Consider the following 16,472-nt stretch of genomic DNA (forward strand, 5'->3'; position numbering starts at 1 on the left):
CTCCGTTTATCTTACATGTCTCAAATAAGTCACCTCTCAACCTTCTTCTCTCTAATGAAATCAGCCTCAATTCCCTCAGCCTTTCCTCGTAAGACCTTCCCTCCATACCAGGCAACATCCTAGTAAATCTCCTCTGCACCCTTTCCAAAGCTTCCACATCCTTCTTATAATGTGGTGACCAGAACTGTATGCAATACTCCCAAGTGTGGCCGCACCAGAGTTTTGTATAGCTGCAGCATAACCTCTTGGTTCCGGAACTCGATCCCTCTATTAATAAAAGCTAAAACACTGTATGCCTTCTTAACAGCCCTGTCAACCTGGGTGGCAACTTTCAAGGATCTGTGTACATGGACACTGAGATTTATTTGTTTTACAAATCTGAGAGATTAGTATTTGCTGTTAATTTGTTAGACAGTGCACCAATTTTGTCAACACACTCAGGAAAGTGTTTCTGGGCAGCTACCACTAGCACAATGGTGAAACGCCACTGCTCAAGATCTTTCTGCCAAAGTACAATCAGCATCCGTTCAGTTATCAGACCCTCTCGGTGACTCAAATGTATGTAAATATTGTCCTGCGTAAGTAAGGAATGCCTTGGGTTTATTGCAACTGCAGGAAATGCCAAATTTCCATGTTTATTTGGTCTTCATATGCAAAGAATACAGAACTGCTTCAGTAACTGCGTATGAACATTAAGATTTTTTATGTATATTGTATAATTTTGCAAATAACTTGAAACTTTTCTGTTTTTTCTATTACAAAGTAGTTCTCAATATATTGACTTTGAGAACATTGACATTTGTTTTATTATTTTCTGATATTCTGTATTATTTCAGGGATTCTCTAAGGATATAAAAGTTCCAAAAGTCAAGTATGTTGGTTACATTAAAGACTACGAAGGTGCCACTCTGATGGGCTGTGAATTGAATCCACGGATTCCATATACTGAATTCTCAGTGATCATAAAGAAACAGAAAGAGGTACGAAGTACCTATTTTTGCTGATATTTTACTTCTGATCAATTAAAAAATAGAGTGCAATTTTCAATTTGCAGTTAAAGTTTTTTGTTGTGTGACATGCATGGTGCCCGATCTGCAATGGCCCAGAGGGACTTTTCTTTTGCCATCTTCTGCTCATCACCTCATTAATTATATAGTTGAATTCTTTGGCACCTTCCTTGAGGAATTGTGACTGGAGAGGTCCAAGTGCCTGTCACTGCCAGGACCTTCCAACATTCTCACCTCTGGCACCTCATTTGAAGCCCAGCTGCACCCCACTTTAGATGCTGCTAGCCAGGAACTTGCCGTTACACTGTGGTGCTTGACCATTATTACAGAGCACACGTCCAAAAGGAAATAAAATATTGCTCCCCACTTTGGGGACAGGAACCTGGAGAGTTTGCTATATAGGGTGGTGAGAAGGAGAACAAATTTTCTCTAGCCAACCACCAAGAGAATCAATGGCACCTGACCAAGCCAGCCTGGACTGAAATTATAAACCAGTCAGTGCTGAGGTTGGGTGAAAGGCAGTGTGAAGGAAGGTCAGTGATCTTCTGTACTCTGTAAAGATGTGTGCCACAATCTTATCTCTGCTACCTCACATTCTCAGGGTTGGCAGTCACTTGTTGCCATTGCACACTCATCTGATCAAGGCTGGTTGGCTGTAACTCTCACTGTTGCATGTATGATATCCACTCTGTGGCTCTCACCTTCTTGATCCTCCCAGACTCCTAATCCTTCTTGCCCTCTGCGCTGTCTACTCACTCACAGAGGACATCTCAAAACCTCCCCTGCTCATGCATGACCATAACTCTTCTGTCCTTTCCATCATCTCAGTTCCTCCCTCTATCTCAATGGAGAAGGAGATATTGGGCTTTGATCTTTCAAGAATCGCTGTAATCAGGAAGCTTCGCAGAGGATTGCAAAATGGCTATTTAACACCCCTGTTTACAAAGGAAAGGAGGCAGAAGACAGGAAATTTAGAGCCATTACCTGACCTCAGTTGTTGGTGAGATTTTAGATTCCATTATCGAGGATAAGATTACTGAATACTTGGAAGTCCATAGTAAAATGGTCTGAGTCTGGATGGTTTAGTGAAGGAGGCCATACTAAATAAATATGTTAGAATTATTTCGGGATGTAACGAGCAAGTTAGACAAAGGAGACCCTGTGGAGGTGGTTTGTTTGGATTTCCAGGAGGCCTTTGACACGGTCCTACATAGGATGCTGCTCAATAAGAGCCCACGTTGTTAGGAGTAAGGTACTGTAGCCGATAGAGGATTGGCTGACTGGCAGAAAGCAGAGAATAGGAATAAGGGGGTTATTTTTCATGATGGCAGCAAGTGACTAGTGGAGTTCTACAGAAATCAGTGAGACTTGGGACTACAACTATTCACGTTATACATGAACCATTTGGATGAAGGAATGGAGGGCATTGTTGCTAGGTTTGCAAGTGACCTAATGATAGGTGGAGGGACAGGTAGTGTTCAGGAAGTGGAGAAGTTGCAGAAGGACTTGTACAGGTTAGGAAAGTGGGCAAAGAAGTGGCAGATGGAATACAATGTAGGAAAGTGTGAAGTTTTGCACTTGTGGTAGGAAGAATAGAGGTGTGCACTATTTTCTAAATGGGGAAAGGCTTTAGAAATCAGAAGCACGAAGGGACCTAATAGAAACCTGAACTAGGACCCGTAAAGTTAACATGTAGATTCAGTTGGCAATTAAGAAGACAACTGCAATGTTAGATAACAAAGTGTGGAGCTGGATGAACACAGCAGGCCAAGCAGCATCTCAGGAGCACAAAAGTTGACGTTTTGGGCCTAGACCCTGGATGAAGGGTCTAGGCCCGAAACGTCAGCTTTTGTGCTCCTGAGATGCTGATTGGCCTGCTGTGTTTGTCCAGCTCCTCACTTTGTTATCTTGGATTCTCCAGCATCTACAGTTCCCATTATCAACTGCAATGGTAGCATTGATTTTGAGAAGGCTAGAATACAAAAGTAGTGTCGCACTGCTGACGCTGTATTAGACGCTGGAGGTCAGGCTGCGTTTGGAATACTGTGAGCGGATTTTGGCACTGTATCAATGACAGCATTGGAGGGGATCCAGAGGAGGTTTACAAAAATGATCCCGGGAAGGAAGGGATATGAGTAACGATTGAGGACACTGGGTCTATACTCAATGGAGTTTAGAATCATGGAGCATCAGATTGATACTTGCAGAAAACTGAGAGGCCCAAGCACACTGCCTCGATGAAGACATTTTAGAACTGAGATGAAGAGGAATTTCTTCAGATAGTTAATCTGTGGAACTCTTTGCTGCTGAAGGCTGTGGAGGCTGACCCATTGAGTATAGTTAAGACAGAAATCGAAAGATTCTTGATTAGTAAGGGATCAGAGGTTCCAGAGAAAAGTCAGAGGAAGGGGTTGAAAAATTGATTGGTAGAACAGACTTGATGGGCCGAGTGGCCTCATTCTGGTCCTATATCACATCCTCTTGTGATCTAAATGTAGGATAAGTTGGTCCAAAACCACTTGGGGACAACAGACATCAGACTCCTTACAACCTACAAGGAGAAAATATTTGATCTAGCTGGAGGAGAATACAGCTACAGTGTGGTGATAGAGAGATCTCAATGGGCAACCAACCCAGTAAGCGGCATGGTGCCAAGTGTTCTTCACTTACCAGCAAAATCTGTGCAAAACTTTTATCGGTATTCCCCCTTTATGCAGGTGCTACTGGCATCAGAAAGAGGTCAGTACTGGAGATTCTCAACTTCACCTCCATCTCTGAGGAGGAAGCCATCAACCCTTGAAGGTTTTCACCTTCGCCATCCACCAACTGGAGACTTTTACCTCAGTGGGCAGTGTTTCTAGATTAGACCTGGAAGCATGATCCAATGAGCATATCACTGAAATATCTCTGCAGCCAACTCAAGAAGAAACATCCCAGGACTCATAGAGGATTGCCTGAGACCAGATAGATGATCCTCTGTTTGCACTCATGTCCTGAGCACTCCCATCATTGAGGATAGGGATAATTGTGGAGCCTTTCTCTTCCAGTGAGTTGTTTAATTGTCCACCACCATTCCCAATTGGATATGGTAGGAGTGCAGAGCTTAGCAAACAAGTAGTCCTGTTTCACCAGGTTGACATCTCATTTTTAGATATTGTTGTTGCTGCTCCTGGCATGCTGTTCTACACTCTGCATTGAACCAGGGTTGATACCCTGGCTTGCTGCACATGGTGGAGTGGGGCTATGCTGGATCATGGGGCTACATTTGTGTTGGAATATAATTCTGCTGCTACGGTTGCTGACAGCTGTTATGGATGCCGAGTCATGACTTGCTAGATCTGTTCAGTCTATCCCATTTAGCACAGTACTAGAGCCTCACAGCATGATGTAAGGTACTCTCGGTGTAACGGGAGAACTTCAGCTCCACCAGATCAGCGTGGTGGTCACTCTTACCAGTATGGTCGAGGACAGATGTATCTGGAGTAGACATATTGGTAAGAATGAGGTCAAGTATTGTTTTCCCTCTTAATTCACTCACTACCTGCCACAGATCCAATTGAGTAGCTATGTCCTTTAGGACTTGACCAGTTCAATCAGTACTGCTGATCCACTGTTGGTGAATGACATTGAAATCCCCCACCAAGAGTACTTTTTCCATCCTTGCCAACCTCCATCCAACCTCAGACTGCAGATCAGGGCTGGAGTGTGTTGCAGAGGCTGGTAATCATGGCCACTGCTAAAGGAAGGCTGGTAGCAGTGGAACAGAGTCCAAAGATTTGCTGGATGGGCCAACAGAACACTCCTGATCCCCACCTTTGAGTGCTATAAAAAGCACTCAGCTTCTGCAAGCAGCAGCGTCCGCCTCTGCTTTTGATTTCACAATCACTTGGAAACCATGGGAGTCCAATGTAAATATAATGAAATGCCCTGCTCTCTTAACGATGGCAGAAAGTGTACACATGTTGATATGGAGAATATTTGAATTTAAGATTGTTGCTGCTGTTGTCAGGTGAACATCAATGTTCTCATTTCTCTCACCAAGAATCATCCTATTCTTCCTGCGACTTAAAATCTCTTTTATCATTCTTTCATTGTCCAACTGGACAGCATCTCTTATTTCTGCTGAACACTCTGCTCTCAAATTCAAACTCAACAGTATAAATCATCTTTTCTGTAGCAGAGATATGGATGAGATGGATGGAAGGAAATATGTGCTGTTCAAGTTTTTTTGGAATCAGCACAAGGGTTCTCTGCTCATGTTGTCCTGTTTCACTGCATGTTCCCTAAATTTTTTGTTTCGTCCAGAGACTTTGCAGCATTTTAATTTATGCACATGCTAATATTTTTCTTTGCCTCACTGTGATAAAATTTCATTGGGTCCCAGCTTCTCTAAGCAGGAAGCAGATAACTTAATCTATTAATTTTCTCTCTGTGATCAGTATTTCTGTTTCTCATACACTGACTCCTACTTCTTTAAAATCTTTTTGCCACCCTACAACAGGCTAATTTGTATTTTATTTTCAATTTTGAAGAAAGGCAACACCATTACTATTCTAGTATAAAAGGCAGAGAAATTCAGCAGTAATAAAAAAGCAAAGAACTGCAGAAGCTGGAAATCTAAAACAAAACACAAATTGTTGGCGAAACGCAGCAAACCTGGCAGAATTGGTGGAGAGGGAAACAGAGTTAGCTCTACAAGTTAGAATGGGAGTAATAATCATGATATCAATAATATTCAGAATCAGAACCCCTAATATTGGCTTAGAGATAGTAAGAACTGCCGACGCTGGAGTCGGAGATAACACAGTGTGGAGCTGGAGGAACACAGCAGGCAAGGCAGCATTTCTGAAGAAGGGTCCCAACCTGAAACATCAGCTTTCCTGCTCCTCTGATGCTGCCTGGCCTGCTGTGCTGCACCAGCTCCATACTGTGTTATCCCTAATATTGACTTGCCTTTTCTAGATTTTGATGGATCTGGTGTGTTCTAGCACTTACTCTTTATAATGCCATAACTATTTTCCTAGTATCCAATTCTTGGTCCATGCGGTACTATAAATAAAGAAGTTGTTTAATTTATTTCTTGTTATTAATTTTCATGCTTCTCTTTTTGTTTAAGATTATAAAAAAGTTAATAGAACGAAAACAAGCGCAGATTCGAAAGGTATACCCAGGACTCTCCTGCTTTAAAGAAGGAGTGCGACAAATTCCTATTGAAAGTATACCTGGAATAAGTAAGCAACCTAATGCAGTTTTGAATTATTTACACTAATATTTATAAAAATTCCCCTTATGTTACCTATGCTAGTATTCAAAATGTAATATGAGATGAATGGACTAGAGCTGAAAGACTGATTTAATTTATCTACAGGGGAATCAGGTTGGAAATCTAGTGGAAAAGAAAGAGGGTAAGTCTGTTTTGAAAAAGAATTGGTGTAACTGTACAGGAAAATAGTTTTTATGTAGATTGTGCAAAAGCAGAATCATTTTAAGACATGTTTGAATTCACTAAATGGATTTAAGATCAGATAAACAGTGAATGAACAAAATTTACCTCCAGTTGACCACCATAAAGAACAAAGCTGAAGTTTTAGTGCTGTGCATAAATTCTGTTCCCTTGCAGTTATTTGTTCTCTCAGTCATTCAATTGAACCAAATTATATAAAACCTTGGTGGTCAGTTTAACCCACAATTGACCTTCAAGCCTTATATTCAGGATGATCTATCCTTACAGATAGTTGAGTTCACAGAATCCTTTTGAACCTGTGCTTCCCTCACATGCTCCCCATAGTGAAAACATTGGTTTATTGTTGGTAGAAGTGGTGGCAGTTTGTTGGCTCAAACAGTTGTCTCGTCTGACCTGTCATTCTCTCTCAGTGGCTGCTCCTATTCATAGTGCAATGCAATCCCTACAGTGCAGAAAGAGGCCATATAGCCCATTGAGTCTGCAATGACCATTTGAAGAACATCCCATCCTCCACCCTATCTCTATAATCCTGCAAAGATATTTGGAAAAGTGCATGAAGGGTTTGAATGGATTTGAACCAAACGCAGGCAAGTTGGACTAGTTTAGTTTGGAAACATGGTCAGCGTGGATTAGTTGGATGGAAGGGTCTGTTTCCATGCTGTCTGACTCTCTGACTCCATGGCTAACCCACCCAGCCTGCATATCCCGGGACAGTACAGGCAATTTAGCATGGCCAATCCACCTAACCTGCACATAGAGTCAAACAGTATTCAAACAGACCTTTTGGTCTAACTAATCCATGCTGAATATTATCCCAAACTAAGCTAGCCCCACCTGCTTGCTCCTGTCCCATATCCCTCCAAATCTTTGATAATAAGGTGTAGAGCTAGATGAACACAGCAGGCTAAGCAGCATCAGAGGAGCAGGAAAGCTGGTGTTTCAGGTTTGGACCCAAAACACCAGCTTTCCTGCTCCTCTGATGCTGCTTGGCTTGCTGTGTTCATCCAGCTCTACACCTTATTATCTCAGATTCTCCAGCATCTGCAGTTCCTACTATCTCTCCCTCCAAATCATCCCTATTTTTACATCTGTGCACTGGTGGGAGGAAACTGGACCACCTGGCAGAATTGATTGACCTTGACCTCATTTTTGATGATGCTTTGCCATTTTGATCACTAAAAAGAACTAGGTGCTGGAGATCTGAAACGGAAACTAAAATCGTTGGCAAAACTCAGGAGGCCTGGAATCATCTGTGGAGAGAAAGCGGTGCCACTGTTTCCAAATCTTGGTGACACTTCTTCAGAATCGAAAAGCAGAGTTGGTGTTTTAAGTCTGGTGACAGAATTGGTCTCTACTTCCTTGCATTGATATTAACAGTGCATGCCTAATGGAGACTTAAGAATTTCTTTGAACATTTCCTTTGTCTCCAATGGGGACACATTCCATGGCATTGATTTGAGTAGAGCACGTATTTGGGCAGTCTTGAGTGAAACATTCTGCCAATATGCCCCTTCCATCTCAACTGATGAGAGATTGATGATCTCTATATTTGGTGTGTTTGTATCTTGGATAACTTTATTTTTGTCCTCCTATTTGATCCACAAGATCTTCAAAGACAGCATTGTTGATGTTGTTCTGCAGCCTTAGTGTAACATCCACAAGGTGTCCAAGTTTCAGCACCATAGATTTGAAAGGTACTAAATTGGAATCTCTACCCACGTACACACAAACCTCATCTATCTCCAGTGTGAAAATATGCAATTATTGGTATATGTAAGGCTCCATTTTAGACCCTATTTCTGTCAAAACAGACATCAAACAGTGGAAAACTGGGGGTCGGGCTTTATCCTTAATCTACGAGCACTGAGAATAACCTTCATTAATCTGTTCATAGTCGAGGGTCTGAACCAAGCATAGGAGGGTGGTCATTGATGCAGAGTCTTAATCCCATCAGAATGCGACCCACTACCAATTAGCTATCTAATTGCTGCAAGATGAAGTGCGCTCGTCACCTTAGTAGGCCATGGGCTTCCGTCCTGGCAACTCTCCTGTTTTTGAATTTAATGAGTAAATTCCACCACCTGTTTGAGGTGAGCCCCACTTGTGAGTTATTTGTCCAGTCTGAAAGTTTTCAATGTCCACCAGTAATTTATCTCCTCAGTATTTCTCTTTCATCTTTTAAAACAAAAATAATTGAGCAAACCTTGATTTACCTCACTGGAAGGCTCTGGTTTGCTGTATTTTTGGCAGTGTCTACTGTTGACATCATAAAAGAATATCACTGCTCATTGCAGTTTCACCCATTGCGATGGATGAGGGGACTGGAGAGCTGCAAAATTGTCTTGAGTATTTTCCCGTGCTACACCATCAAAGCGCCCTTGCAGCAGATGCTGCAAAATGCTTTGACGAGAAAGGGGGTTTGTTGGGACATTTTTAATTCACTGTCACAGCTGTGATACTCTCCAGTGTCATAGTTAACTGATGCTAAATTGTTTGCGTCAATGTAGTTAGTGTGGTTACATTGGTCACAATGGCATCAACATGATATCTGGTTGAGTTACACTATATAACATATATGCTGACAGACGTAGTTTCTGAGCATTGTGTCAAAAATAATGCATGTCATTTTAATAATGTCCATTGGCTTGTCACTGCAGAATAAGCCATTTACTTTACAAGATGAAATGCAGAACTGGATACATCATCTTGTTGCGATAAGTCACTTAGACTTCCAGTATGTGTTCAAATATTAGACTTCCCACTGTTAGAATCTGTGTAAGTTTTAATTTCCACTCAGTGAAATCTTGTACATGGGTTTGTTAATATGTTCAAAAGGAAAAAATTGCTGTGCATTCAGTATTTTTGTGACTTTCTTGTAAGAGGGTAATTCAGTAAACATGCACTAATTACAAAAAACAGAGAGTGTGTTGTTTTGAACTTAGTTTGATCACTTAGAACCATTTTTGCTTTTTATTTGGTCTAGTAACTCTGAACAGTTGAATTAAGAGATTCTAATACAGGTTATTTAAAAAATGAAATTTGGCTGCTTTGTTTCAGGAAAGACTCCAAAGACCCTGACCAGCTTTACAATATCTTAAAAACCATCCTGCAGCAAGTGAAGGTAAACAGTGACTCTGATCTTCACACGTTACTTATCATATCAGATTTTTAGTTTCTCGTGGCAAAAGTTAAATTGTTTTCAATTAACAGAGTCACCAAAGTGCTTGGCCGTTCATGGAACCGGTTAAGAAAACTGAAGCCCCTGGTTATTATGAAGTCATTCGCTTTCCAATGGGTACGTAAGATTTATTTCCTTAAGCTTCAATGACGAGTCTGACCTAAAAGTGACCTTTATATTAAATTGCAAAAAAATGTTACTGATTTGCCTTGAAAACTTACTAGTGGAAGATAGCACCTTCTAAACCCACAACCACTTCAATCTAAAAGGACAATGGCTGCGCAGTTCATTAATGACCTTTCGGGAAGGGAGAAAAGAACTGCCATCTGACTTGTTACTCCACATAAACAGCAATGTAGTTGACTCTTAACTGCCCTTTTAGATGGGAATTTACGAATGAGCAATAAATCTTGGCCATTCTGTGAATGACAAGAAATGATACATGGAAACACCACCACCTTCAAGATCCCCTCCAAGCCACCCACTGTCCTGAGTTGGAAATATATTACCGTTCCTTCACTGTCACTGGGTCAAGGTCTCGATAATTCCCTCCGAATGTCATTGTGGGTTAATCCCCAGCAGGTGGACTGCAGTGGTTCAAGAAGGCAGCTCACTACCACCTTCTCAAAGGCAGCTAGGTATGGCAAAATGTGGTGGCCAGCAAGCGACACCTGGCCATGGTCAGTAATGCTGCTGCTAAGCCATCTTTAGTATTGAACACTGAAGTCCTCCACCCAGAGTACACTCTGCACCCTTGCCACCCTTCCTGCCAGTGTTCAAAATGAGCACTGATTCATCAGTCAAGGGAGAGGTAGTAAGTGGTAATCAGCCAGAGGTTTACTTTACTACACTAAAGTGCATTGCTGCCTGGTTGGATCTGCAGAAGTTATGAAGAAGTCAACCAAAACATTCTCCCCGTGTCTGCGTGGGTTTCCTCCGGGTGCTCCAGTTTCCTCCCACAGTCCAAAGATGTGCAGGCTAGGTGGATCAGCCATGCTCAATTGCCTGTAGTGTTCAGGGGCGTATGGATTATAGGGGGTGGGTCTGGGTGGGATGCTTCAAGGGGCGCTGTGGACTTGTTGGGCCGAATGGCCTGTTTCAACACTGTAGGGAATCTAATCTAATCTAAAAGGAAAAGCATACTTGGCTTCATCCTCACCAGTATGCCTGCCACAGATGCATCTGTCCATGACAATATTTGTAAGAGTAACTGCCACACAGTCTTCCTGGAGACAAAGTCCCATCTTCAACTGAGAATACACTCGCGTTACATCATATCGTGTGGCACTATCATCGTATTGGATGGGATCTACTTTGAACGGATCTAGCGACTCAACTCATCCTGGGCATCCATGTATGCTGTGGGCATTCTATCACAGATAGAATTGTACTCCAACACAATCTGCAACCTCAAAGCCTGGTATATTCCTCAGTCAACCATTCCCACTGAACCAGGAGGTCAACCCCGATTCAGTGAAGAATGCAGGAGGCCATGTCAGGGACAGCTGCAGGAATACCTAAAAATGAGGTGTCAATCTGATGAAACAACCAAACATGACTATCGGTATGCCAAACAGTAAAAGGCTTCCTCATCTTAGGTTATCCCTTTCGATTGTACTAGTACTGTGCATTAGCTAATAGAACCACACTCCACATGCACCCCCACCCCCACTACAGACCCCACTTTTCCAAATACTGCCAGCGGAACACATTTTGCCCAAAACAGTCTTTGACTCCTATGTTCATCTCTTTAATTTGCTGCATCTCTCCTCATATTGACTATGTAGGACCTCTTACCAACAACATAGGCAGAGCACATTGGACATAGTGACTGGATCTTCCCCCTTTCCAGTCCTGATCAGAAGCCCCAAATCCTGTCAGCAGGCAGACAACACAGCCATTTGGACCCCTCACTGTATGCTGCAGAGCATGGTGTCAGTCCCTCTTAATCAGATATTCTTCACCATTACTACATTCCTTTTTGCTCCCTCAACTTGAATGGCATCCTGTGCTACGGTGTCATGATCAGTTGGATCATCTACCCTGCAGCCCTCATTCTTATCCAAACCAGCCTGAAACAACCTCAAATCCATGGGACAATTGCAAAGGTTGAGATTCCTGCCCTCTCTGTGCCATTTCCTTCATGACTCGCAGTCACATCTCCTGTCCCCAAATACTGACCAAATCAGAAAACACTATCCTAAACAGTATAATAAAATGTGAGGCTGGATGAACACAGCAGGCCAAGCAGCATCTCAGGAGCACAAAAGCTGACGTTTCGGGCCTAGACCCTTCATCAGAGAGGGGGATGGGGGGAGGGAACTGGAATAAATAGGGAGAGAGGGGGAGGCGGACTGAAGATGGAGAGTAAAGAAGATAGGTGGGGAGGTAGGGAGGGGATAGGTCAGTCCAGGGAAGACGGACAGGTCAAGGAGGTGGGATGAGGTTAGTAGGTAGCGGGGGGTGCGGCTTGGGGTGGGAGGAAGGGATGGGTGAGAGGAAGAACCGGTTAGGGAGGCAGAGACAGGTTGGACTGGTTTTGGGATGCAGTGGGCGGGGGGGAAGAGCTGGGCTGGTTGTGTGGTGCAGTGGGGGGAGGGGACGAACTGGGCTGGTTGAGGGATGCAGTAGGGGAAGGGGAGATTTTGAAACTGGTGAAGTCCACATTGATACCATATGGCTGCAGGGTTCCCAGGCGGAATATGAGTTGCTGTTCCTGCAACCTTCGGGTGGCATCATTGTGGCAGTGCAGGAGGCATGTCCATCATGGGCCTCCTGCACTGCCACAATGATGCCACCCGAAGGTTGCAGGAACAGCAACTCATATTCCGCCTGGGAACCCTGCAGCCATATGGTATCAATGTGGACTTCACCAGTTTCAAAATCTCCCCTTCCCCTACTGCATCCCTCAACCAGCCCAGTTCGTCCCCTCCCCCCACTGCACCACACAACCAGCCCAGCTCTTCCCCCCCCACCCACTGCATCCCAAAACCAGTCCAACCTGTCTCTGCCTCCCTAACCGGTTCTTCCTCTCACCCATCCCTTCCTCCCACCCCAAGCCGCACCCCCCGCTACCTACTAACCTCATCCCACCTCCTTGACCTGTCCGTCTTCCCTGGACTGACCTATCCCCTCCCTACCTCCCCACCTACACTCTCTCCACCTATCTTCTTTACTCTCCATCTTCAGTCCGCCTCCCCCTCTCTCCCTATTTATTCCAGTTCCCTCCCCCCATCCCCCTCTCTGATGAAGGGTCTAGGCCCGAAACGTCAGCTTTTGTGCTCCTGAGATGCTGCTTGGCCTGCTGTGTTCATCCAGCCTCACATTTTATTATCTTGGAATCTCCAGCATCTGCAGTTCCCATTATCTCTGATCCTAAACAGTATGACCCTTCTGGTAAAAGAATCCAGGAAACCTGCGATCCATCCTCCCTGATGCATCACGGTGTCAGTAGGTCAACCACCAGTTTATAATCTGAGTTGAACTCCTTGAACCTCAAAAATTTACCACTGACGCATTCACCCTGCATGACAGGGCTGAAGTATGGTGTGAGGTTATCCACTTGGGTAGCCAAAAAAGAAAGGCAGATTATTATCTGAATGGAAATAGGTTGGGAGAAGAGGAAGTATAATAATACCTGGGTGTCTTTGACTGCATTTGTACTATTGTGTGCAGTTTTGGCCTCCTTATCAGAGGATGTTTTGGCTATGGACGGAATTCAACAAAGTTTGATTCCTGGGATGGCAGGATTAGCATATGAAGCAAGACTGTGGAGTTGTTATGATTTATATTTACTGGAATTTAGAAGAATGAGGGGTAATCGCACAGAAACCTATAAAATTTTCACAGGATTAGACAGATGTAAACACAGGACGAATGTCCCCAATGACTAAGGAGTCCAGAACCAAGTATTAGAGTTTAAGGACATGGAGTTGGCTATTTAGAACTGAAATTAGGAGAAATTTCTTTACCCAGAGAATGGTGAGCCTGTGAAATTTGCTACTACAGAAAGTCAAAATGTTGAATGGTTTCAAGAAAGAGTTAGATATATATCTTAGAGCTAAAGAACAAGCTTGAATGGCTAAATTTCATTGTCCTGTTCCTTTTGTTTATATTTCTATGTTTCATTTCTTCCTCTTGATTCCTGAAATCATTTCTTCTAACCTAATTCTTTTTTTCCACTCTTATTACAACTGTATATGACTTTGGCTTGTGCTACTGGTTAATGAAGGGAGAATAGTAACGCCTGTGCCAATCAGAGACTGCCATTCACGTGCATGCACACAGACACACACACACACAGACACTCACTCATGGTGCAGTGCAGAGCTGCTCGCCTCCAATTAGCCAGCTCCACAATGGCACAGGACTTGCTCCTTGTGTTGGAAAGATGTTTTGCCTCGTTTCAAAGTGAAGGTGGGTTCACCTCTGACATTTATACTGTGGTGTGGGAACCTGGCCTTTGGCAAGTAATCCAGCTCCTGGAGTATGCACAGTTTTGCTTACATTGCCGTACTAAGAATTGCTTCCTTAGAGGAATTCAACAAAGGTTTATTGGATTGATTATTGGAATGACAAGATTGTCCTATAAAGAGGGCCTTGAGTAGATTGGGATGATATTGAATAGACCTGGAATTAAAAAGGATGAGAAATGATTTCATAGAAACATAAAATTATTAGATGGTATGACAGGTTTGATAATGAGAGACTCGAGATCTGAGAATAGGGGTCGATCATTTAGGCCATAGATGAGGAGAAATGTTTAACTCGGAAGGTGTGAACTTTTAGAATTCTTTATTCAAGGGGGCTGTGGATGCTCACTCATTGAACATGTTCAACATTGAAATTGGTTTATTTTTGGCATTAAAGGAATCAAGGGATTTGAGGATTGGATGGGAAATTGTCATTGGTAAAGAAGTTCAGCCATGATCTTATTGAATGGCGAAATAGGTTGAAGGGTCCTTACGGCCTGCTCCTCTTAAAATGTTACGTTATGAAAATGGGCAGCAATTATTCTAAATACACATTCATTCCCTATATATATTTATGCAAAAAGAATGATTTCCTTTAACATTTCTTGGGTGCAATTGATTCACAGATTTGAAAACAATGAGTGAACGTGTCAAGAACCGCTATTACGTGACCAAAAAGTTGTTCATGGCTGACATGCAACGTATCTTCACCAACTGTCGTGAATATAACCCTCCAGAGAGCGAATACTTCAAGTGTGCCAACATCTTGGAAAAAAATTTTTACAGTAAAATTAAAGAAGCTGGACTGATAGACAAGTAAATTCATAATTTTATTTTCTTGTGGTGCTCTGACTAGTTTATGCTAGTTTAATGTACTGTATAGTCTTATAGAAGGTCTATCGCAATGCTTCTGGTAGCTCTAGAAACTGGCTGCTTGAGATTTTGTGGAAGATTCTTCGTGCAACCAGTTGCAATTCGAGACAGGTTGGATTAGTTTTGCACACAGGGCTTTTCTGCAAAAATCCTTTCTCAGAACGAAAGAGCAGTGAGATCTGGGATATATTCTGCTCTAAACAGTCAGTATTTGGAACGTAGGCATGTGAACGCATGCCCACATATCCATAGTTCAGTGATTATATTGATTTAATGTGAAACTCCACATGTCTGACCACCTGAATAGGGTACAGTGTGTTTTCACACTGACTCAGGAGGCTGATGACAATGTGTTCATAAGTTTTTGTGTGAGCTTCTGGTGATTGCTTAGTAAGTGTTCAAACCCATACTTTTTAGTTGTTTATCAGTCAGCTGATTATTTTACTTCTCGGAGGAGGTTGTAATTAATCACAACGATGAAAGACTTTTCTGCATCTGTGGCTTATTGAGTGAAGCAATACCAATCCAGACAAGTCTGGACTACTTTCATGCTGTTGACAATTAACCCAGATTGCTGATGGAATTCATTCAGGTTGTGAATTCTTCTCAGTGAGCTCGAGATCACCACAAGCCAAGACCCTCACAGTTACAGTGTACTTGGAAGGATAAGCTGCTCAAATCTTCCTGCTGCACTTAGCTGAAGGGATGCAAAGTTTTTTACTCAGTAGAATTTCACACACACTTGAGGGGCCTTATGCATTGCTTCTCATGCATGATCCTAGTAGGACAATATCTCATAGCCCCAAAAATAGAAGTGGGGATAGTGATGCATCTTATAACTTCCAAGTTGCTTCTGAGCTTCAAATAATTTTAACTGTAGCTTACCAGTAAACACAGCTCTAAAGGGCCAGTTCCCTAAGTGACTGTGTATCTGGACAGAGGGTCTGAGGTTTTGTGGGGTCCCCTCTTAAGGGGGAAATGATTTTTGGCTGTCAGTGGTAGGGGAAGAGCATCTGATCTGTATTTGCACAACATGTTTTAAAATGTGTTGCAAGGTTTGCTGATGCTGAAACTTTGGGGATGAGGTGATCAAAACCAACAAGGACCTGTACCCCATGGGGGGAGCGGTTTGGAGGGTGGTGAATGGGGGGTCCAGGAAGCTTTGCTGAAAAGCTGTTTGAAGGCAATGGGAGCAGATAGCCATTGGTGCCAGTAGACAGTGTGGCCTTCGAGGCCATGAAGGAATTCTAATGACCTCATATGTGGTCAAGACCAGAGGATTTAATTTCACCTACCAACAAATCTGTATCGACCGTGAGTCACATCTCATGTCAACTGGCATCAGGAAGATTAACCTTCTTGCCCAGAAGTTAATTCTGGTGCAGGGGAGAAAGAGGTGATGTTTCAATAAGCCATCACCCGGTCTAATTATGTGCCCTTCATGTCTCCAATCTCGGCCCCACCACTGCCCTGCATCA

The 16,472-nt window shown here is 42.9% G+C and overlaps 1 protein-coding gene across 6 annotated transcripts in view; it reads left to right on the forward strand.

The window, feature by feature from the left end:
- Nucleotides 1-16,472, forward strand: part of kat2b (K(lysine) acetyltransferase 2B) — a 93,227-nt gene that overhangs the window by 49,557 nt on the left and 27,198 nt on the right. For 5 of the 6 annotated variants that reach the window (XR_007249530.2, XR_007249532.2, XM_048550607.2 and 2 more), the window contains exons 13-18: nt 837-980; nt 6,124-6,238; nt 6,376-6,412; nt 9,529-9,592; nt 9,682-9,766; nt 14,748-14,937. Coding sequence is in view for 4 of the 6 variants with exons in the window: in XM_048550607.2 (XP_048406564.1) it covers nt 837-980; nt 6,124-6,238; nt 6,376-6,412; nt 9,529-9,592; nt 9,682-9,766; nt 14,748-14,937 (635 nt within the window). In the remaining 2 variants the exon portion in view is untranslated. Of the gene's footprint in view, nt 1-836; nt 981-6,123; nt 6,239-6,375; nt 6,413-9,528; nt 9,593-9,681; nt 9,767-14,747; nt 14,942-16,472 lie in introns of those variants that run through there. The other variant, XM_048550652.2, reaches the window with a different exon arrangement.

Source organism: Stegostoma tigrinum, chromosome 2 (assembly GCF_030684315.1).
Source record: "Stegostoma tigrinum isolate sSteTig4 chromosome 2, sSteTig4.hap1, whole genome shotgun sequence".
NCBI lineage: Eukaryota > Metazoa > Chordata > Chondrichthyes > Orectolobiformes > Stegostomatidae > Stegostoma > Stegostoma tigrinum.